Source organism: Hyperolius riggenbachi, chromosome 10 (assembly GCF_040937935.1).
Source record: "Hyperolius riggenbachi isolate aHypRig1 chromosome 10, aHypRig1.pri, whole genome shotgun sequence".
NCBI classification, from domain to species: Eukaryota; Metazoa; Chordata; class Amphibia; order Anura; family Hyperoliidae; genus Hyperolius; species Hyperolius riggenbachi.
The window spans coordinates 185,171,203-185,190,149 of record NC_090655.1 but is presented as its reverse complement, the minus strand read 5'-3'; the positions used below and the strand labels follow the sequence as shown (position 1 = coordinate 185,190,149).

Sequence of the window (18,947 nt, the reverse complement as noted above, 5' to 3'; positions counted from 1 at the left end):
TTCAGGCGCCATTTAGCAAACTCCAGGCGGGCTGTCAATGCTTTTTACTAAGGAGTGGCTTCCGTCTGGCCTGTCTACCATACAGGCCTGATTGGTGGATTGCTCCAGAGATGGTTGTCCTTCTGGAAGATTCTACTATCTCCACAGAGGACCTCTGGAGCTCTGACAGAGTGACTAACTGGTTCTTGGTTACCTCCGTCTAAAGCTACATACTCACCTCACGACGCAGGACGATGGATCCAGCTACGTCTCCCTGACGACGAGCACTCCCCTGATTCATCTTCCTCCATCTTCCGGCCGTTGAGTATGCGCAACGTTACACTATGGCACGAACAAGATTTGAAGCGATCGCGGCACTTTGCATGGGAGTCATCAGGGATCTTAAAGATCTGATCCACCGTGATGGTCATATTGGTGCGCGATGCTAAGCGACGTTCACACCATTATGCATCTGTACCCACATGATGAAATCGCGGAAACTACCGGTTGTTGCTCAAAATAAAAGCAACGGTTGTTGGAAAAATTGTCGGAAAAAATCGCGAGGTGGGTTTGGGCCTTTAGGCCCTTTTCCCTCGATCGCTCATTTTAGATGGCTCGCTAGCTCTGGGAAGACTCCTGGTGGTTTTGAACTTCTGCCACTTACAGATAATGGAGGCCACTGAGCTCATTGGGAATTTCAAAGCAGCAGAAATGTTTCTGTAATCTTCCCCAGATTTGTGCCTCGAGCCAATCCTGTCTTGGAGGTCTACATACAATTCAACTGTGTGACCTTATATAGAAAGGTGTGTGTGCCCTCTAAATCATGTCCAATCTACTAAATTTACCACAGGTAGACTCCAATTCAGCTGCAGAAACATTTTAGGGATGGTCAGGGGAAACAGGATGCATCTGAGCCCAATTTTAAGCTTTATGGCAAAGGCTATGACTTACTTGTGCTTTCTCAATTTTTTTTTATTTTTAGTAAATTTGCCAACACCTTAAAGAGACACTGAAGCGAGAATAATTCTCGCTTCAGAGCTCATAGTTAGCAGGGGCACGTGTTCCCCTGCTAAAACGCCGCTATCCCGCAGGTAAATGGGAGTCCCGTCACCCCCAACCCCCCCCCCCCCCCCCCCGCAAAATCAACTACCAGATTGGTCGTAGATTTTGCTGCTCCTAGAGGCAGGGCTAACGGCTGCAGCCCTGCCTCTCAGCGCGTCCATCAGCGGCGCATCGCCGCCTCTCCCCCGCCCCTCTCAGTGAAGGAAGACTGAGAGGGGCGGGGGAGAGGCGGAGATACGCGCTGACAGACGCGCGTGGGACAGGGTTGCGGCGGCTAGCCCTGCCTCTATCAGGAAGAGATCATTTATACATATTATTGTAAAAATGAGGCACTTTTTTATTACATTATTTTCACTGGAGTTCCTCTTTAAAGGGAACCTAAACTGAGAGGGATATGGATGTTTAATTTTAAACAATACCAGTTGCCCGGCAGTCCTGCTGATCTCTTTGGCTGCAGTAGTGGCTGAATCACACACCTGAAACAAGCATGCAGCTAATCCAGTCTGACTTCAGTCAGAGCACCTGATCTGCATGCTTGTTCAGGGGCTGTGGCTGAAAGCATTAGAGACACAGGATCAGCAGGAGAGTCAGGCAACTGGTATTATTTTAAAAGGAAAAAGCCATATCCTTCTCAGTTTAGGTTCCCTTTAAGTACACTTTTTTCAAGTTGTCATTATGGGCTTTTGAGTGTAGAATTCTGAGGGAAAAATGAATTTAATCCATTTTGGACGAAGGCTGTAACATAACAAAAAGAGGAAAAAGTGATACACTGTAAATACTTTACGGATGCACCGTATATCTACACATTCAAACATGACAAGAGGCCTTAACAAGGATGCCACAGATTTGTGCCCTAGAATTAAACTGTGATCCAGGAAATAGGTTTTCGTAACAATATATAATGTGAAACAAAAGACAAATCAGTCCCCTAGGTGAGCAGAAACACTTTAATCACTAAGACCTTATACTACAGTATAAACAAGTGCATTCATGACAATAGCGTTAAATCAGTTACATATCAGAATATGTAACTCATCAGTTTTCAGAAGAGTGCATATGCATGTAGAGTGCACAAACCAGTGCAGGAAAGGGGGATGTATAATTTCTCACTCCCATTCATTCACCAATAACTTTACCACTACTTATCACAATGAATTGATCTGCATCTTGTTTTTTTTCCGCCACCAATTAGGCTTTGTTTGGGTGGATTAGGGATTAAGGATTATTTTTTTCTAAATCCATTTTAATGGAAATAAGAAAAAAAAATGGAAAAAATTAATTATTTCTCAGTTTTCAGCCATTATAGCTTTAAAATAATACATGCTACCATAATTAAAACTCACATATTTTATTTGCCCATTTGTCCCGGTTATTACACCATTTAAATTATGTCCCTATAACAATGTATGGCTTCAATATTTTATTTGGAAATAAAGGCACATTTTTTCAATTTGCGTCCATCGCTATTTACAAGTTTATAAATTAAAACAATATAGTGATATACTCCCTTGACATGCATATTTAAAAGGTTCAGACCCTTAGGTAACTATTTATGTTGTTTTTTATTGTACTTTTTTTTTGGGGGGGGGGGGGTAAATAGATACTTTTAAATGTAATTGATTGTGTATATTTAAAAAAAATATATATATGTAGATGTAGTTTTACTATTTGGCCACAAGATGGCCACAGTGATTTTTTTTGTTATTCATCCTGTAAGCGAGAGCTCTCGCTTACAGGAACTGAATGGATGACGTGACACTTAGAAAAATCACGGCTTTTCTGAGAAGCCGTTAGTTTTTCATACGGAGACACAGATCAATGTTCCCATTCATTGATCTCCGGGGAGCGGAAGGCGGCAGAAGCATGTGCGGGGCCAGTGGCAGTTAGTGCAGCCTTTCTGGACGGATATATCCATCCAGATAGACTGAAGTGGGTAAAATGGACCTGAACTTTTGCACAGGACAGGAGAAAAACATTGAGAAATGCACCATGTATGTTTTTAGAGTTCAGCCTGTCTAATTCCCCCTCATCTGTGACTAATCACATCTGTAATTCGATCTCAGCTGTGTCAGTTCAGGAATCTCTTCTGCCATGGCAGAACAACTAATTTGTAAACACAGAATGTTAACCCTATTGTCTGCTTTCACGAAAGCAGGAAGTAGGCACACTGCAGATTTACTGCAGGATTTGTATCAGCTGTAACAAATAAATGTTTTTCTTTACAGGTTATTATGCTGTTGCTTATCTTTTAGCGCAGAGAGGAATTTCTGAGTTCAGGTCCGCTTTTGATTTAGTTTTCTCCCAAAGCTGGCCTTAGACTAGAATTAGGACATAAAACGTATGGCATGAATTAGATTGAGAGCTCCCCAAGGCATGGGCGTAGCAATCACCCCTGTGACCCCTGCCATCACAGGGGCGCCCCTCCTCCTCCCTCTCCCCAATTACAGGTGCAGCCAATTAGCAAAAAAAATACCTGTTTGCTAACAAAAACCATCCCTGCCACCTCCTCCTGAAATGCAGAATAGCAAGTAGCGGGATCATCTAATTTTTTCCGGCTTCCAGGCGCTGTTTCACATGTATATATGTATGTGTGTGTGTGTGTGTGTGTGTGTGTGTGTGTGTGTGTGTGAGTGTGAGTGTGAGTGTGAGTGTGAGTGTGTGTATATATATATATACACACATACATACACACACACGCACGCACGCACGCACGCACGCACGCACACGGGCTGCAGCACACAACAGGAAATCAGTGACAGGGGCTCTTGGTTACGCTTTAACGCGTTTAAGCTCACCAACTGCGCCAAAATGTTATATATATGCTGTTCAGACTGCAAAGATGCAAGCAGACTAAATTTTAAAGTTTTTTTCTTCATCATTGAGGAACACAGCATGGAATTTTAGACCAGAACTGAGACTTCAGCTGAGAAAAAAAAGATATTTGACATGTGGCATTTCATTATTCTTTTTAACTAGGATTACCTTGGTTGAGACATTCAAGTGGTTGCAGAGAATAGGTTTCATTCTACAACAGTGTTGTAATCTGTTGACATCTGAGCCTCAAAGCAATGTATACCAAAAGTTACTCTAGTTCATTTTGTAGTGAAGAAGTCAACAGCAGCTGCTGTGTCAGACACTTGGCTGGCTTGACATATGTTACTCAATGCTATCTCTGTTTTGCAAACCCTGCTGGCCAACTGAAAACATTATGAAAAGGGTATTTAAACCATTCAAAACTAATTGAAGGGTGTGCTATAACAACTACAATAACTTTATATAATAATAAGACAATCAAAGTATCAGATATACAATCTAAATAAAGTGGCTGCTTTTAACACTGGTGAAAAGCATACATCAGCAATATACCCTTCCTAAACTGCAAGGCAGCTTTTGTGATGCACCTCAATTGTCATACAGCTACCCCCTTCCACAGGCATACTTCCCAACATGATTACTCCTCCGTTCTTTCTTCTCTAGGGACCATCCTAATCACCTTGTGTAGTGTCCAGTTGCTAAACCAGTTCCTTCCCCCATTCTGATATCTTCACTCCCCTCTGCTCTTTTGTTCCTCTGTCTCTTTTCAGTAAAGTCCTAAGAGGACTAAGGGCCACTAACCACATGAAAAATGGGGTGAGGCATAGCAATAACCAAACGCAAACATGGATGCATGCACCTGCTTCTCTTTCCCCCATTCCCACTTTGATCCTTCCAGCGATTTGAAATGTGGGAAGAAGGTGAAGGAGGAGGGGAGTCAGTTGCTGGAAAGAAGGCAGGGGTACACTAACCAGACTTGAAATGATACATGTGAGGTGAGGGAGCGGTGCCACACTAAATTTTGGTGGGAGAAGGAATTGTGTTGCACTGGCCACACTTGATTTGGGAGGGAGTAGGGTCATGTTACAGTGTCCAAACTTGCTATGGTAAAGTGTGTGTGTGCGTGTGTTGGAGTATCATACAGGCTAAATGTTATGATGGCCTTATTTTCTATGGGAGGAGGGAATGAAAACATGTGAGATGTTATACTGAACACACAATGTATGGGGGGATGGGCTAAGAGGAAGTATATATTTATTTATTTTTATTTATTTTTTTAAAGCAAGGATTATTGAAACAAAAAGTAAAGTACAAGTAGGCACAAGAAATGACAAAAACGTAATTCTAAAAAGCGTACAAACGTGCATAAATGCAGAGAAAACTGTCAAATCTCATAAGATAAATAACAAAGCAACAGCGGAACAGCAGGATCCATGTTCAATAAAACCCTAACAGAACAAACAAACAGGTCCTACATCACGTAAAACAGTTACAAGTTATGAGGATAATAAATACTGTAAATAAAATACATGAGACAGAAGGCCACAAAGGAAGTAATACAGAATGGCTATACAATGAGTACTTTGGGGGACATCCCAAATTTTCTCAGAGAAAGGGTAAAGAGGTAGAGGTCTCATTGTGCATTCCTATAAGACTGACAGCTCTCACAAATTAAATTAAAGCTATCAAGTTTTCAACAAAAATGTAATATACCTTATCCATTAACATTAAAGAGAACCCGAGGTGGGTTTGAAGAATATTATCTGCATACAGAGGCTGGATCTGCCTATACAGCCCAGCCTCTGTTGCTATCCCAAACCCCCCTAAGGTCCCCCTGCACTCTGCAATCCCTCATAAATCACAGCCACGCTGCTGACAAACAGCTTGTCAGAGCTGGCTGTGTTTATCTCTATAGTGTCAGTCTGCTGCTCTCCCCGCCTCCTGCAGAACTCCGGTACCCGCCTACATCCCTTCCCTCCCTGCTGATTGGAGGGAAGGAACGGGGGCAGGGACCGGAGCTATGCAGGAGGCGGGGGAGCAGCTGAGACTGACACTACAGATGTAAACACAGCCTCACAGCATGGCTGTGATTTATGAGGGATTGCAGAGTGCAGGGGGACCTTAGTGGGGTTTGGGATTGCAACAGAGGCTGGGCTGTATAGGCAGATCCAGCCTCTGTATGCAGAGAACATTCTTTAAACACACCTCGGGTTCTCTTTAAGGTGTGAAGATGTTGTTTAACCAAGGTCTAAATCAAGGGCCTTACATTTAAACGCGATACTCCATTGAGCAGCGAATACATCTAACGATACAAAATACAAAAGGCTTGTAGAACCTCCACATTAGGCGTATACAAGAGGGCCTGAGGAAGAGAAAGGGACACAGAGCATTTAAAAACATCCTGAATCAGGGCCTTCCAGTCTGAACAAAAAAGGCAGGCCACTGGCCAGTCCCAAAAGCTCCACAGGAAGTGCCCATCCTGAGGGATAACACGCCATGGGACAAATAGGTACAGGTTTTGACACAAGATCACACTTTGTTAAAACGGTTAAACAAACTGAACACTAAATTAGAGGTGATATTTCATCATGATCAAGGTGATCTTAACGAGGTAGAATACAAAAATAAGCAGGTGAGTTCCAGTCTGACCTGGTGGAAAAGGTTTCCGACGATGTTCCAGGGACACTCGGACTGGGCCTCTGCAGTTCAAAATTTCTTCCTACACCCACTGGTCGTTGTGACGGGGATGACGACTCTGGGCATTATTATCCAGGTGAGGTTGGGTGTTCAATTACGTAAAACAAATTAACCTGGTCAAAAGATTGGTGCCTCATAAACAATCTCATGAACCAATATTTCCAAATTAAGGGATATACAGGGTTACGGGTATAGGTGTAGCAGTACCTATGATGGAGCTGATTGTATAAAGGCGCTCTTTTAGAAGGCACCTGGCACTGCTCCGTTGTGTAACAGACAAACGAGTTTCACTTTTCTGTGGTCATGCAAGTTTGTGAGTGATACGCAAGTGACGCAAATGCTGAGCATGTGGTATAGAGGGACTTAGAAGTAGGGCATCCCCAGAGAGCCTGGTTACAGGAAGACCAAGAGGTCTTGCCCTCTCTTCCAGGGATAACCGCCTAGAGCAGAGAAGTTGTGTGAGCACGAACATCGAAAAGTGAAACCTAAAGAAAAGAAACCAGGTACTGTTGGATTCAGAAGCAGGGATCTGCAGATCAAGCCTTTTTAGGGGGGAATTGTTATAATTTAAGTAGGCCTCAGTTATTTGGACTGAGTTAGTCAAAAAGGCTTGGGGTGCAGACCTGCCCTTTAAAGAGACTCTGAAGCGAGAATAAATCTCGCTTCAGAGCTCATAGTTAGCAGGCGCATGTGTGCCCCTGCTAAACCGCCGCTATCGCACCGCTAAACGGGGGTCCCTTCACCCCCAAACCCACCCCCGCAAACGTTAGTCGTAGAATTGGTCGTTCCTGGAGGCAGGGCTAACGGCTGCAGCCCTGCCTCCAGTCGTGTCTATCATCGGCGCATCGCCGCCTCTCCCCCGCCCCTCTCAGTGAAGGAAGACTGAGAGGGGCGGGGGAGAGGCGGAGATACGCGCTGACAGACGCGCGTGGGGCAGGGCTGTGGCGGTTAGCCCTGCCCCAACCAGGAAGAGATCCCCCGCTGCACCGAGGGGATTTGGGGGTGAAGGGACCCTCGTTAAGCCGCAGGATAGCGGCGTTTTAGCAGGGGCACACATGCCCCTGCTATCTATGAGGTCTGAAGCGAGATTTATTCTCGCTTCAGACTCTCTTTAAGGGGATTTTCTCTTAGAGAGAAAATCTACAGTTCTGTCAGCAGAACTAGGACATACCAAGAAGCTGTTCTATGGACAAGGCCACAGGTCTCACTGACCTCAACATGTACACCACAAGAACAGTAAATCTAGGCCATATTTACAAAATACCAAATTCTTGTATGTAAGTGAAAAATGACATTAAATATTAATCGAGTAGGTGGGTATCATGACACCACGAGGGGTCTAAGCCAATAGTCCGGTCTGGGGGGATGGCTAAGATGAGGTCACATTTAACTCTTTCCTGGTCAGTATTAAAGGGCCGGGTGGGCGAACGGAGCTCACTCTGCTTCCTGCTTTCCTGCTATGTAGATGCTGACTGGAACCTCTAAGTATTTCCATTCTATATGTAATCTGATATGATGTATGCTGTACATAGGTAGTCTAGAAGATGTAACGTAGTCTAGAAAGAAGGTAACTGACTAACATTCAGGAGGAAGGTTAGTCAAGAGCTGTAACGCCAAGAACTTAAACAGAAGAAGTTGCTTTGCTAGGATATGATGAACTGTATCTATCTGTATTTCTGTTTCCTGAATAAATAACTTGTACATTGAAGAAGCCTGAGAACGGTCTATCTCCAATAATGCTTGCTGTGTTGAGAGTCAAGGTATCTCAGAGTCTGTGAGGCGCAACTATAAGAAGTTGCTGGTGTCGAAACAGTTAAGGTGATTTATAACAGTTTATAACTAGAGTAAAATACACTATACATTTCCCTTTTCGTATGTTGCTGTCACTTACAGTAGGTAGTAAAAAGCTGACAGATTTTGGACTAGTCCATCTTCTCATGGGGGATTCTCAGCATTTCCTTTATTCTTTACAAAAGCATCTCCCAGAAAGGAGCTATTATTATCATTATTATTTAGTATTTATATAGCGCTGACATCTTCCGCAGTGCTGTACAGAGTATATTGTCACTTAAAGGGGCACTATGGCGAAAATTTGTAAAATTGAAAATATTTGCAAACATATACAAGAAGTATATATACAAGAAATATATAAGAAGTATGTTTTCTCCAGAGTAAAATGAGCCATAAATTACTTTTCTCCTATGTTGCTGTCACTTACAGTAGGTAGTAGAAATCTGCAGAGAAGTGGCAGGGTTTGGACTAGTCCATCTCTTCTTAGGGGGATTCTCAGGGATTTATTTATTTTCAAAAGCACTTAGTGAAAGGCAGTTGCTCTGTCCAACTGCCAAAAAACTGTGTAGCAAGCAGGGAAGCTGGCCAGCATCATTGTTTAAATCCTTTTTAGGGAATATCTTTTTAAAGAATAAAAGCTATGCTGAGAATCCCCTATGAAGAGATGGACTAGTCCAAAACCTGTCGCTTCTGTCAGATTTCTACTACCCACTGTAAGTGACAGCAACATGTGAGAAAAGTGGTTTATGGCTCATTTTACTGTGGGAAAAACGTACTTCTTATTTGTCTATGTTTGCACAGAATTTAAATTTTACAATTTTTCACCATAGTGCCTCTAACCGTCCCTCTGAAGGGCTTACAATCTAATCCCTACTATAGCCCTTTTGTGTAGTGTATGTATTGTAGTCTAGGGCCAATTTAGGGGGACGCCAATTAACTTATCTGTATGTTATTGGGATGTGGGAGGAAACCAGAGTACCCGGAGGAAACCCACGCAGACACGGGGAGAACATATAAACTCCTTGCAGATGTTGACCTGGCTGGGATTCGAACCGGGGACACAGCGTTGCAAGGCGAGAGCGCTAACCACTACGCCACCGTGCTATACAAAGATGCTTGGCGACCTCTTTACTTGTCTGCACACTATTTTGGTAGTTGGACTGAACAACTGCTGTTCAGTAACTGCTTTTGAAAATAAAGAAATATAGAAGAATCCCTCATGAGCAAATGGAATAATCCAAAGCCTGTCAGATCTTCACTGCCTACTAGTGAGAGAGACACTGAAAAAAGTAAATGCATAGAAAATGTTATCATTATGGGAGAAATGTTTTATATAGTAGTGAAGTGGTGCAGGTGCACATGTGCGAGATCCAAGAGGCTGAGAGGAAGTAATTAGGATACAAGGGTGGGCAGAGCCAGGACAAGGTCCTCCAGCACCCGAGGCTGAGACACCAAAGTGCTCCCCTCCATCCCTGCTACCTCAGTGGTCAGGCCCTTCACACACTGATTGCTGTTAGACTAAAAGGCACCCCAGGGCCCCCAACACCTTAATCTCTAGTTATCTGGATTGCAGCCTCTGCCATGTATCACCTTTTCTTATTTCTCTCTGCTTCAAACACAATAGGCCGATGATAGCTGAATGAGTTGTGCGCCCCCCCCCCCTCCTACACTGCGCCCTGAGGCTGGAGCCTCTCTCGCCTCTGCCTCGGCCCTGAGGGCGGGCCAGAAGGGTGAAAGAGTTGGGTTTTATGGGATCAGCACAATCTATTCTTCCATACCGCTCTGATAAACAGGCAGACAAGGAGAGCTGACCAATCAGCTTAGGGAGAGTTGGCCAAGTCAACCAGTCAATCGCCTATATACTGTTATATACTGGGTACCACATACAGTACAGCACCAGTATCTGTTCATACATAGCACCAGTATATGATTTTTCTTTTATTTTTATTGGGTGTGCGTTGGAAGAGGGGTAGTCTTATATGGAGAGTATATCCCAAACTCTATACTTTAACTTATACGCCGGATAATATGGTATTTTACGTTTTTAAATTTTTTATGATAGTGGTCTTAACTTTTGCATAGTACAAGAATAAGTCAGATTCAACAAAGATTCCGCCACTTTTCTGTTCAGGAGTCACCAGGACCAGTGTACAGAGATCAACCTTTAACTTGTACAAATATATGAAATACTGCACTTTAGCTCAATTGGTAAATGTTATCAAATGCTAAATTTCTCTTCTGACAGTTTCTTGCAAGTAAGCTCAAGCAGTAATCACAGGGTCAGCAGCCAATGCAATCGGCTCCTGACTGACTCACGGAGCTCTGCTGTCCTAACAATGGCAGTGCGATTGGGCTTCAATGACAGAAGAGTGGCGCAAATGGCAAGAGTGGCGGATCCGTGCGGTGCAACGTTGGTGAGCCCCGTTTTTGTTCCATCAGCTTCTGGTCCTTAAGGGGCCAGAAACTGCTGATACTTAAAAAGTGTACCAGAGATGAGATAATATAAATGATATGCACATACCTGGGGCTTCCTCCAGCCTTATGCGCACGGATCGCTCCCACTCCAGCATACTCAGCGTTCCGGAGAGATACGTAGAGGGCGCACTTCTCTTGTGCAGACTGGTCACTACTGGCTGAAGTTACAGGACCCGGTATCGGCGATACAGAAGGATAAGGACGGCGGCGTGGAAGCGATGCGTGCGCATGGGGCAGGAGGAAGCCCCAGGTATGTATAAAAGTTTTATATTATCTCATCTCGTGTTTCCTTTAAGTGGTTAAACAAAATAAACAATTATGTTAAAAAAATAAGGGTTGTTTTAATCAACTTTGTAATTTTATGGTGCTTGGCTTCATAAAATCACTTGACCGTGTGGGATTTGTGATTGGTAAAGTTTTGTGATTGTGATACTACAAAAATGAACACATCCGTCTAAGAGTCCTTTTTGCAGAAAACCTTCGCATCTTTCTGAACACCATGTGCATTTGGAGCAGCTGATGTAAAAAAAAAAAAAAAGAAGAAGAGAAGATGTGAGCAGTGTCTAATAGAAAGTACCAGGTTGTCTGTGTTTTGTTTTTTTTTTTTTTCTCCTTAAAAAAGGACAGGTCCGAGAAAAAACAAAAAACAAGATCTACTTACCAGGAGCCTCCTCCAGCCCCTGGCAGCAGATCTGTCCATCGCCGCAGCTCCGGTGTACCAGGATCCCCTCTGTTGCAGATGCCGACCTCGCCAGGTCGGCATTTTCTGTGCCTGCGCTCAGCCATGCCGCTCGGGATCGCTCTCACGTGGCCTGTGCACAACCACTCCTGGCAACGGGAGTACGGCAGCGCACTCACGCAAGGGCAGAAGATGCAGACATGGTGAGGTGGGCTACTGCAATGGAGGGGACCTGGGACACCGGAGCTACGGCAAGGGACAGATCAGCTGCTAGGGGCTGGAGGAAGCCCCAGGTAAGTAGATCTTGTTTTTCCTCACATCTGTCCTTTAAAGGATACCCGAACTGACATGTGACATGATGAGATAGACATGTGTATGTACAGTGCCTAGCACACAAATAACTATGCTGTGTTCCTTTTTTTCTTTATCTGCCTGAAAGAGTTAAATATCAGGTATGCAAGTTGCTGACTCAGTCCTGACTCAGACAGGAAGTGACTACAGTGTGTTGATAAGAAATTCCAACTATAAAACACTTTCCTAGCAGAAAATGGCTTCTGAGAGCAAGAAAGAGGTAAAAAAGGGGAATCTCTTATCAGTGAGGGTCACACTGTAGTCACTTCCTGTCTGAGTCAGGACTGAGTCAGCCACTTACATACCTGATATTTAACTCTTTTAGACAGAGAAAGAAAAAAAAGGAACACAGCATAGTTATTTGTGTGCTAGGCACTGCACTTACACATGTCTATCTCATCATGTCACATGTCAGTTCGGGTATCCTTTAAAGAGGCATTGTAACGACATAGTAGAATGCAGTAAATTATTGAGGATAGCCACTTTAATGTTAATTATCCTGGTTTCATCAACAGAAACCCTATTATTTATTATTATTTAGTATTCTATATAGCACCGACATCCTCCTCAGCGCTTTCCAGTATATATATATAGGCTCATCACTAACTGTCCCTCAGAGGAGCTCACAATCTAATCCCTACCATAGTCATATGACTATGTATGTATCGTGTAATGTATGTATCGTAGTCTAGGGCCATTTTTTGGGGGAAGCCAATTAACTTATCTGTATGTTTTTGGGATGTGGGAGGAAACGGGTGCCCGCAGGAAACCCACACAGACACGGGGAGAACATACAAACTCCTTGCAGATGTTGACCTGGCTGGGAATTGAACCAGGGACCAAACGTTGCAAGGCGAGAGCGCCAACCACTATGTCACCGTGCTGCTACCTATATGAAGCTCTAAATTGGTATGTAGTCCCACCATCCAGTGATGCTTAGCCTAGTCTGATTAAATATGTGTAATTCTCCCACCCACCCCCTTCCCAGAGTATTCTGGGAGACCAGGTATATTTTGTACTGGCTTTAGAACTCTCAAACAAACATTCCACAGAATTCACTTACTAGCAGTAAAGATGTCACCATCGGTGATAAATTTCAGAATGTAAATCAAGGTGAGGAAAGATTTTACAATGAGCACACTAACTAAACAATTTATAAAATGAATATTGTAAAATAATAAGTAATTTTTCTAATTATGTTAATTGCACTACAGGTCCCCTTTAAAGCAAATCTGAAATAAAGAGAACTTCCCCTGGGGGTACTTACCTCAGGAGGGGGAAGACTCTGGATCCTAATGAGGCTTCCCCCCCATCCTCGTCACTCTCCGGGAACCAGTGCTGTCACCTGCAGTAGATCGGACATATAAAGATTTACTTTCCCAAGTCCAGAGCAGACGCAGATTTCCGATGGGCTCTGGCGGACATAGCCAAGGCCAACTGGGTCCGCTCTACTGCGCAGGCAACTTGCGCCTACGCAGTAGAGCGTACCCGATCGGGCTCGGCTATTTCTGCTGGAGCCCATCGGTAAGCAGCTACTGTGCCTGCACTGCAGCTGGGAGGGTACATATTGCAGGCACTACTGCGCCATAGCCAACAAGATTGACGGCTGTATTCCGGGGGCTGCCAGCGCTGGATCCCTGAGGCTGAGAAGAATGGGAAAAGACTCATTAGGATTCAGAAGCAGGTAATTACCCCCAGGGGCACTTTGTTTTGCACAGTATCCCTTTAATGCAAAAATTCACATTAGATGTGAACAAACCCACTGATTTCCATGGGCTGATTGAATGTACTTTCACACTGCAGGAAAATGCACATGAATTTGGCAAGTGTGAGCCCTGCCTGATTTGTTAAACACAAAGTAGTCATTTTAGAGCATTTAGATTATTAACTCACCTGTCTAGGAAGATATCTGGCAGTGGTGGGTATGTCTGCATGTCAGGAACTCTATCATGAACTATAACCATGACAAAAGACGTGAAGCCAAACACAATGAAAACATAGACACCGCTAATTGCTGTCTTCCAGTACTCTGGGTCAAGCCTCTTTTGAGTATTTTTGTGTTTTCCATTAGAGTACTGGTGAGGTTCTATGCTAGAATCTGTTCCATGACCACCAAAGTCTGTCAGTTCACCATTACACAACCACTCTGGACTAGGTGGTGCATATAGGCTGAGAGTTCCAGGGCTTAGATCAGTACTCAACCCCAATTCTTCTAGGACGCTGGCATGCTGTTTCTGCAGTTTCCGGATAGAAAGCATAAGTCGCTTGATATCACCAAGAACCTTAATTTCCAAAGGTGGAGAGCGCAAATCATATTCTGTGAGTGCCATCAAAGCAGTGCCATCTAAACGGTGTATGTTACAAAGAAGATCCACATAGTCACAAAACCCTTCTTCTTTTAACCATTTGGCCACATGTTTTGTGGTCCAACGACGAATGCATAACTGGTTGTTGCTTGCCATTGCTTTAGAAGACACCTATGTAGAATAAAAAATAAAAGTAAAATATTTAATGCGCAGCAGCCACAATTTACCTATTTTCCCCAGTTTAATAAAATCAGTTTTACATTAATTACAGCCTTTAGTCTGATGGGATATTTCCCCACCAAATTACATATGTAGCATTGCACATTCTTTCTCCACTTATCTTGCCAGAACTGTAGACACTGGAACAGAAATGTACATAAAAATAAAAAGTGCACAATGCGGTTTTCTGAGCAATGCTGAATATACCAGATCAAAAGTCTTTCTGAGGGGCTTTTTTTGCTATTTGACTTTCAGCTCTTCTTGACAAGACTCATTTCAGATAGATTAGAACTGTTTTACTTAATGTGCATGCATTCTTAACCACTTAACGACCGCCCCCAGCCGATGGGCGGCGGCAAAGTCCGGGCCCAAACGACCGCAATACGCCCATCGGCGGGGGCGGCTGCGGGAGTGGCTATGCGGCGATCGCGTCATTCGTGACGCGATCAGCCGCCGGGGACTCGCTCCGCCCACCGCTCGTAGTAACCCGCCGTTCGGAAGCGCCGGCGGGTTACTAGCACCCGGATCGCCGCATGGAAATAGTATAATAGGCTTTGTAATGTATACAAAGCCTATTATACTGGCTGCCTCCTGCCCTGGTGGTCCCAGTGTCCGAGGGACCACCAGGGCAGGCTGCAGCCACCCTAGTCTGCACCCAAGCACACTGATTTCTCCCCCCCCTGCCCCAGATCGCCCACAGCACCCCTCAGACCCCCCCCTGCCCACCCCCCAGACCACTGTTTGCACCCAGTCACCCCCCTAATCACTCATCAATCACTCCCTGTCACTATCTGTCAACGCTATTTTTTTTTTATCCCCCCCTGCCCACTGCCCCCTCCTGATCACCCCCCCACCCCTCAGATTCTCCCCAGACCCCCCCCCCCCCCAGACCCCCCCGTGTACTATATGCATCTATCCCCCCTGATCACCTGTCAATCACCCGTCAATCACCCCCTGTCACTGCTACCCATCAATCAGCCCCTAACCTGCCCCTTGCGGGCAATCTGATCACCCACCCACACCAATAGATCGCCCGCAGATCCGACATCAGATCACCTCCCAAGTGCAGTGTTTACATCTCTTCTCTAAACACCCACTAATTACCCATCAATCACCCCCTATCACCACCTGTCACGGTTACCCATCAGATTAGACCCTAATCTGCCCCTTGCGGGCACCCAATCACCCGCCCACACCTCAGAACGTCCTCAGACCCCAGCCCTGATCACCTCGCTAGTGCATTGCTTGCATCTATTTCCCCCCTCTAATCACACCTTGAGACACCCATCAATCACCTCCTGTCACCCCCTAGCACACCTACCCATCAGATCAGGCCCTAATTTGCCCTGTGTGGGCTCCTGATCACTCGGCCAAACCCTCAGATCCCCCTCAGACCCCCTTCCGATCACCTCCCCAGTGCATTGATTGCATCTATTTTCCCCTCTAACCGCCCCCTGAGACACCCATCAATCACCTCCTGTCACCCCCCTAGCACTCCTATCCATCAGATCAGGCCCAAAACATCCTGTCATCTAAGAGGCCACCCTGCTTATGACCGGTTCCACAAAATTTGCCCCCTCATAGACCACCTGTCATCAAAATTTGCAGATGCTTATACCCCTGAACAGTCATTTTGAGAAATTTGGTTTCCAGACTACTCACAGTTTTGGGCCCGTAAAATGCCAGGGCAGTATAGGAACCCCACAAGTGACCCCATTTTAGAAAGAAGACACCCCAAGGTATTCTGTTAGGTGTATGATGAGTTCATAGAAGATTTTATTTTTTGTCAAAAGTTAGCGGAAATTGGATTTTTATTGTTTTTTTCACAAAGTGTCATTTTTCACTAACCTGTGACAAAAAATAAAATCTTCTATGAACTCACCATACCCCTAACGGAATACCTTGGGGTGTCTTCTTTCTGAAATGGGGTCACTTGTGGGGTTCCTATACTGCCCTGGCATTTTAGGGGCACTAAACCGTGAGGAGTAGTCTAGAAAACAAATGCCTCAAAATGACCTGTGAATAGGACGTTGGGCCCCTTAGCGCACTTAGGCTGCAAAAAAGTGTCACACATGTGGTATCGCCATACTCAGGAGAAGTAGTATAATGTGTTTTGTGGTGTATTTTTACACATACCCATGCTGGGTGGGAGAAATCTCTCTGTAAATGGACAATTGTGTGTAAAAAAAATCAAAAATGTGTCATTTACAGAGATATTTCTCCCACCCAGCATGGTTATATGTAAAAATACACCACAAAACACATTATACTACTTCTTCTGAGTACGGCGATACCACATGTGTGACACTTTTTTGCAGCCTAACTGTACTAAGGGGCCCAAAGTCCAATGAGTACCTTTAGGATTTCACAGGTCATTTTGAGACATTTGGGTTCAAGACTACTCCTCACGGTTTAGGGCCCCTAAAATGCCAGGGCAGTATAGGAACCCCACAAGTGACCCCATTTTAGAAAGAAGACACCCAAGGTATTCTGTTAGGTGTATGATGAGTTCATAGAAGGTTTTATTTTTTGTCACAAGTTAGCGGAAATTGATATGTATTGTTTTTTTTCTCACAAAGTGTCATTTTCCGCTAACTTGTGACAAAAAAAAAATCTTCTATGAACTCACCATACTCCTAACAGAATACCTTGGGGTGTCTTCTTTCTAAAATGGGGTCACTTGTGGGGTTCCTATACTGCCCTGGCATTTTAGGGGCCCTAAACCGTGAGCAGTAGTCTAGAATCCAAATGCCTCAAAATGACCTGTGAATAGGACGTTAGGCCCCTTAGCGCACCTAGGTTGCAAAAAAGTGTCACACATGTGGTATCGCCGTACTCAGAAGAAGTAGTATATTGTGTTTTGGGGTGTATTTTTACACATACCCATGCTGGGTGGGAGAAATCTCTCTGTAAATGGACAATTGTGTGTAAAAAAAATCAAACAATTGTCATTTACAGAGATATTTCTCCCACCCAGCATGGGTATGTGTAAAAATACACCCCAAAACACATTATACTACTTCTCCTGAGTACGGCGATACCACATGTGTGGCACTTTTTTGCACCCTAACTGCGCTAAGGGGCCCAAAGTTCAATGAGTACCTTTAGGATTTCACAGGTCATTTTGCGACATTTGGTTTCAAGACTACTCCTCACGGTTTAGGGCCCCTAAAATGCCAGGGCAGTATAGGAACCCCACAAATGACCCCATTTTAGAAAGAAGACACCCCAAGGTATTCCGTTAGGAGTATGGTGAGTTCATAGAAGATTTTATTTTTTGTCACAAGTTAGCGGAAAACGACACTTTGTGAAAAAAAACAATTAAAATCAATTTCCGCTAACTTGTGACAAAAAAAAAAAAATCTTCTATGAACTCACCATCCTCCTAACGGAATACCTTGGGGTGTCTTCTTTCTAAAATGGGGTAATTTGTGGGGTTCCTATACTGTCCTGGCATTTTAGGGGCCCTAAACCGTGAGGAGTAGTCTTGAAACGAAATTTCTCAAAATGACCTGTGAAATCCTAAAGGTACTCATTGAACTTTGGGCCCCTTAGCGCAGTTAGGGTGCAAAAAAGTGCCACACATGTGGTATCGCCGTACTCAGGAGAAGTAGTATAATGTGTTTTGGGGTGTATTTTTCCACATACCCATGCTGAGTGGGAGAAATATCTCTATAAATAGACAATTGTGTGTAAAAAAAATTAAACAATTGTCATTTACGGAGATATTTCTCCCACCCAGCATGGGTATGTGTAAAAATACACCCCAAAACACATTATACTACTTCTCCTGAGTACGGCAATACCACATGTGTGGCACTTTTTTGCAGCCTAACTGCGCTAAGGGGCCAAAAGTCCAATGAGCATCTTTAGGCTTTACAGGGGTGCTTACAATTAGGCACCCCCCAAAATGCCAGGACAGTGAACACACCCCACAAATGACCCCATTTTGGAAAGTAGACACTTCAAGGTATTCAGAGAGGAGCATAGTGAGTCTGTGGCAGATTTCATTTTTTTTTTTTGTCGCAAGTTAGAAGAAATGGAAACTTTTTTTTTTCTTTTTTTTGTCAGAAAGTGTCATTTTCCGCTAACTTGTGACAAAAAATAAAATCTTCTATGAACTCACCATGCCTCTCACTGAATACTTTGGGATGTCTTCTTTCCAAAATGGGGTCATTTGGGGGGTATTTGTACTATCCTGGAATTTTAGCCCCTCATGAAACCTGACAGGTGCGCAGAAAAGTCAGAGATGCTTGAAAATGGGAAAATTCACTTTTGGCACCATAGTTTGTAAACGCTATAACTTTTACCCAATCCAATAAATATACACTGAATGGTTTTTTTTTTATCAAAGACATGTAGCAGAATAACTTTCGCGCTCAAATGTATAGGAAATTTTACTTTATTTGAAAAATGTCAGCACAGCAAGTTAAAAAAGTCATTTTTTTGCCAAAATTCATGTCTTTTTTGATGAATATAATAAAAACTAAAACTCGCAGCAGCAATCAAATAGCAGCAAAAGAAAGCTGTATTAGTGACAAGAAAAGGAGGTAAAATTCCTTTAGGTGGTAGGT

General features: G+C 43.9%; 1 protein-coding gene across 2 annotated transcripts in view; it reads right to left on the bottom strand.

Annotated features, from left to right (window-relative positions):
• The window catches only part of SAMD8 (sterile alpha motif domain containing 8), a 119,512-nt gene that overhangs the window by 46,096 nt on the left and 54,469 nt on the right, over positions 1-18,947 (bottom strand). For both annotated transcript variants that reach the window (XM_068255389.1, XM_068255388.1), the window contains exon 2: positions 13,742-14,325. In XM_068255389.1, the coding sequence (XP_068111490.1) occupies positions 13,742-14,310 (569 nt within the window). In that variant the 5' untranslated portion in view covers positions 14,311-14,325. The remainder of the gene's footprint in view (positions 1-13,741; positions 14,326-18,947) is intronic.